The sequence below is a fragment of the Coenobita brevimanus genome, chromosome 74, assembly GCF_032717465.1.
Source record: "Coenobita brevimanus isolate Jiangsu-jjx chromosome 74, ASM3271746v2, whole genome shotgun sequence".
NCBI classification, from domain to species: domain Eukaryota; kingdom Metazoa; phylum Arthropoda; class Malacostraca; order Decapoda; family Coenobitidae; genus Coenobita; species Coenobita brevimanus.
This window is the reverse complement of record NC_137027.1, coordinates 11,460,150-11,464,981: the sequence shown is the minus strand read 5'-3', so window position 1 is coordinate 11,464,981 and position 4,832 is coordinate 11,460,150. Positions and strand designations below refer to the sequence as shown.

General features: G+C 48.1%; 1 protein-coding gene across 1 annotated transcript in view; it reads left to right on the top strand.

Annotated features, from left to right (window-relative positions):
• The first annotated feature begins 947 nt into the window (after positions 1 to 947).
• The window catches only part of LOC145407687 (uncharacterized), a 55,636-nt gene continuing 51,751 nt past the window's right edge, over positions 948 to 4,832 (top strand). Inside the window, exon 1 of the mRNA XM_080278553.1 lies at positions 948 to 1,010. Within this exon, the coding sequence (XP_080134679.1) occupies positions 948 to 1,010 (63 nt within the window). The remainder of the gene's footprint in view (positions 1,011 to 4,832) is intronic.

Here is a 4,832-nt window from a genome sequence, read left to right as displayed (position 1 = left end):
TAGAGAGGGGTGGGGGAGGAGTGAGTGGGGGGAGTGGGTGAGGGGAGTAAATGGGACAGAGGAGAGGGGGGACTGACCTGTGTTGAGTTCCGGGTAAAAGGAAGATTGTGGTGATTAAGCCGTGGTGGTCTGTGGGATGGATCTGACCTAAGGGGGATCTGCTCGGGGACTCCGCTCTGATATGGGACACCGAAAATTGATATTGTTTTTAGGGAGGTCAGATAGCTGGGGTCATTTCTTAGGCCGGGGTTCAGTTCTCAGGGGTTCAGTGATTTGGGGGTTCAAGTATTGGGAGGTTCAGTTTTTGGATGGTTCATTTCCTGGGTGTTCAGTTCTCTGAGCGTAACTATACCTCTGCGATCTCTGGTCTACGATTCGCGTCGTCAAGTTAAAATGTAAAGCTGACGACGTAAAAAATCCACAGTGTAAGAAATAAACACATAAAGAGAGAGAAAGAGAGAGAGAGAGAGAGAGAGAGAGAGAGAGAGAGAGAGAATGAACGGTTCAACACGAAAATCAGACGTTTCACTCCGGGTCTACCAATATATCAAGCCGAACGAAAATATCAGTGATGCTTACCTAAAACAACCATAATTTAACGGTGAACATACAGAGCCGAAACTTCAAGGCTTAATGCAAAACTAAAGAGCTTTTCAAGGCGCATATATCGCCGTAAATTGTGTGACTCCAGGATTTGCGAAAACTTGAGGCTGCTTCTTGGCCGCGATGGAAGAACTCGGGGCTGGATTCAATTGGATTTAAGAGCTCTGGAGGCCGAGGTGTGAATTCTGCAGCGTAATAGTTTGCGGTTCTGCGCTGAGGGATTGAGATGGCGTGGGGTGTGGGTGTGGATGTGGGTGTCAGAGGGCCATGGTGGGTTATAGCAGAGGGCTGAACTGTGGATGTGGGTTCTCCGTGTGGGCGAGGGTGTGGGTGTAGGTGTCGTGATGGCGGGACGTGGGTGTGATTATGGACTGCGAGTGTGGGTATTGCGATCAGTTGTGGAGGTGGTTTGTGGGTGTAGATGTGGGTGTGAAAGTGTCTTGTATTTGTAAGCTGGATATTATGATGATGTGGATATTAGTGTGGAAGCAGGGGGTGTAGGGAAGCTGGTGTGGATAACTGAGTGAGGGTGAATGTTTTGGGGACGAATGTTGGTGTGAATAGCTGGGTGTGAAGAGGAAGTGTTGGTGCTGGTGTGAATAGTTGAGTGCAAGAGTGTTTGTGGTGGCGAGGAGTGATTTCTGAGTCCTTCCTTCCTCCTTTTCCCTCCCTCTCCCCCTCCCCCTCCCCCCATTCCCCCTTCTCCCCCTCTCTTCCTTCCCCTACTTCCCCTTCCCCTCCCCCCTCTAATCCCCTTTCTCTGCATTTCCCTCTTCTTCCCTTTCCCTCTCTTTCTCCTCCTTCATCCCCTCCCCTCTTCCTCCGCTCTCCCCCTCCCTCCTCTCCCATCAATAGCACTCAGAACACCTTAATCGCCTTTTCAGCCACTCAGAACGCCAATCAGTCTAATTAAACTGGAAAATGACGGAACAAATAGACACAGCATTTCAAAGGGAGACGCTAAATTAACGAAAGATGATGATGATGATGATGATGATGATGATGATTAGTATGATGGTGATGACAGTGATGATGATGACTGCGGTGGTGGTGATGATGATGATGATCTGTTGATAGTCAAAGTAATGATACAAAAGGTTTATCCCCGTTTGTCCATCCATCCATCCATCTATCCATCCATCTATCCATCCATCCATCCATCCACCCATCCATCCATCTATCCATCCATCTATCCATCCATCCATCCATCCACCCATCCATCCATCCACCCGTCCTAACCAACATAAAACAAATGGACTAACGCTTAAATCTTAAATCGCAAGGTGGAGTGCATACCTTCGATTTTTTACGGTCATTTACGGAACACCTGTGCTTATTAGGTTTGGTTAGCCTGCATCCCATATTAAAGAACGCAGTCAGCAATCATATAGAAAGGCCAGGTAAATTCCATCTTCGTGTAACCTCCCAGGATGCAGTGTCAGGCAAGAGATGGTGAAATAAAATGCAGAGGTATTTTTTTTATGTGTTATCCGATTCTGAAGTGTGTGATAAGAGCATGGTGAAACAGCATGGTGTATGAGAGAGAGAGAGGGAGAGAGAGAGAGAGAGAGAGAGAGAGAGAGAGAGAGAGAAATGTGTGTGTGTGTGTGTGTGTGTGTATGTGTGTGTGCGTGTGTGTGTGTGTATGTGTGTGTGTGTATGTGTGTGTGTGTGTGTGTGTGTGTTTGTCTGCCTGTGTGTTTTTGTGTGAGCGTATGTGTCAGTGTGTGTATATGTATGAATGTATATGTTTATGTATGTCTGAGTCAGTGTATCAGCAACATCCCAGAGGTTTACATATCTGCTTTTCTCGATGACCCAATAATTCCAAGTTTTAATTAGATCCAGTGGGGTTAAACCAGGTCATTACAGATGATTCAAGTTACAGCCTTGCATTGGAGGTAATTAGAGTCACCTTGATTTTTATGAGGCCGTCTTGATCAGGTTATGGCAGTTTTCTTGGGGTAAGTTACGTGGGAGGTAGGGAAGGGATGGGATGGTGGTGGTGGTGGTGGTGATGCTGGTGGTGATGAAGATGTGATGATATTGCTAAGGATAATGATGATGATGATGATAACGACTGTGATAATAAAGCTGCAGATGATGGTAATGATGCTGATGGCGATGATGATGATGATGATGATGATGGCAGCTACCTATAAAATTCACGAGTTTCTTTTCATAAATAGGGGAAGAAAATTTACTCCCCATTTAGTGTCTGTTAATTGGAGTTTACCTGTATATGGAAAAAGGCGACTGAAAGGGAAGGAGAGCTGAGGAGAAGGGCACTGAATTTATCCCTTTCCTTTCCTCGTCTTGATGTAGAAATGTAATGATTGTACCTTTCCTTTTATCACGACTCTCCCCTTCCATCTCCTCTCCCCTCAACTCTCCTCCCCTCTTCTCCCCTTACCTCTCCTCTCCCCCTCTCCCCACAACTCTCCTCTTCCCCTCTCCTCTCAACTTTCATCCATCATCCAGGATTATGTTATTTCTCCTCCATCCACGCACACATGCACGCCACCCCCCTACACACACACACACACACACACACACACACACACACACACACACACACACACACACACACGCAACAGTTCCACATATGATCCCCAGAAATAGGAACCTTTCATTCTATTATCTTGCCCTCCTCTCCGTTTTCAAAAGAAGATCGGCGATTCTAGCTCTCCCTCTCTCTCTCTCATTCACTTCGTTTCACCCATTTTATTTACTCCATTTCACTTCACTTATTCCATTCACATAACTTTCCTCATTTATTCAGTTCTTCACTCATGCATTTTGTACTGTATATTCATTTTCTTCATTCATTTCGTTCACTCACACACACATACACACACACACACACACACACACACACACACACACACACACACACACACACACACACACACACACACACACACACACACACACTCCATTGTACCTGTAGGCGTCCAAATAACACCCACCCACACTGCCCTCGCTCTTCTCCCCTTCCCCCTTCCTCCCCAAAACGTCACTCCCCTCCCCCTGCACACCCCCAGCTTCCCCCGACCCTCTCTTGGCTCATTCCTCCACTCTCCCCTACTCCTTCCTCTCCTCCCCTTCTCCTCTCCCTCTCTCCCCGCTTCACTGTCCTTCTTCCACCTCTTCCCTCTTCCCCTCTCTCTCATTGCCGCAACAGTCCCCTCACCATGCCTTCACCTGCTCCCTTTCTCTCCCCCTCCCCCCTCTCCTCCCCATCCTTCCCTCCCCACTTTCTCCCTCTACCCTCGACACATGTCTAACTCCCTCTCTCCCCTTTCCTCCCCCATGCCCCCACCTCTCAGCATCTTTCTCTCCCCCCTTCTCTCCCCCTACCCCCTTCCCTCCTCTCCCCTCTCCCTCCACCGACGACATCTTTCTGCCTCTCTCTCCCCTTCCCTCCCCACTTTCTCATTTCCACCCACATCGCTCTTTCTTTCTCCCCCATCTCTCCTCCCCCTCCTTCTCTTTCCTCCTCCTCCTCCTCCTCCTTCAGTCTCCTCCCCCTCCTCTTTCTCCTCCTCCTCCTTCTCCTTCTCTCTCCCGCCATCCCCACCTCCTCTCCCACACCACCAGGCAGAGTGTGGAGGCAGCTTCTGTTTATTGAATGCCGCTGTATCTCATTTCCCTGTTTGGTCGTTTCGATGTTTCACCCGTTTCGTTTCGTTTCTTTTCTTTTCGTCTCACTTTCAACCTCTTTTTATGTAGTTCGTTTCTTTAAGCTTTTTCGGTTCCTTCCCATTTCTTTTGTGTGTGTGTGTGTGTGTGTGTGTGTGTGTGTGTGTGTGGTTTCATTCCTGTTTCAGTGTTTCTCCACCGGGTGTGCTTCGCTTTCGTATCATATGTTATTTCCTCATTACTCAGTTTCATTTCCTTTTACCGTCATGACAGTGTTTCGCTTCGTTTCGTTCTCGCCTCATGTCGTTTTCACGTTTCAGTTCGCTTCACGCATTTCATTGTTTCGTCTTATTCCATTTTGGGTTCACTGTTTCGTATGGCTTCGTTTTGTTTCACCTGTTTCGCCTCGCTTCGGTGTTTCACCTGTTTCGCCGCGTTTCAGTGTTTGGCGCGGTGTTTGTGTTTTGCTTTGTGTTTCCCCCAGCTGGCGAGGCGACACTATTACTTTACATGACGGGAAGAGTGGGGGTGGGGAGAGGGGAGGGAACAAGGGGAGGGAGGAAGAGGGGAGGTGAGAGAGAAAGGAG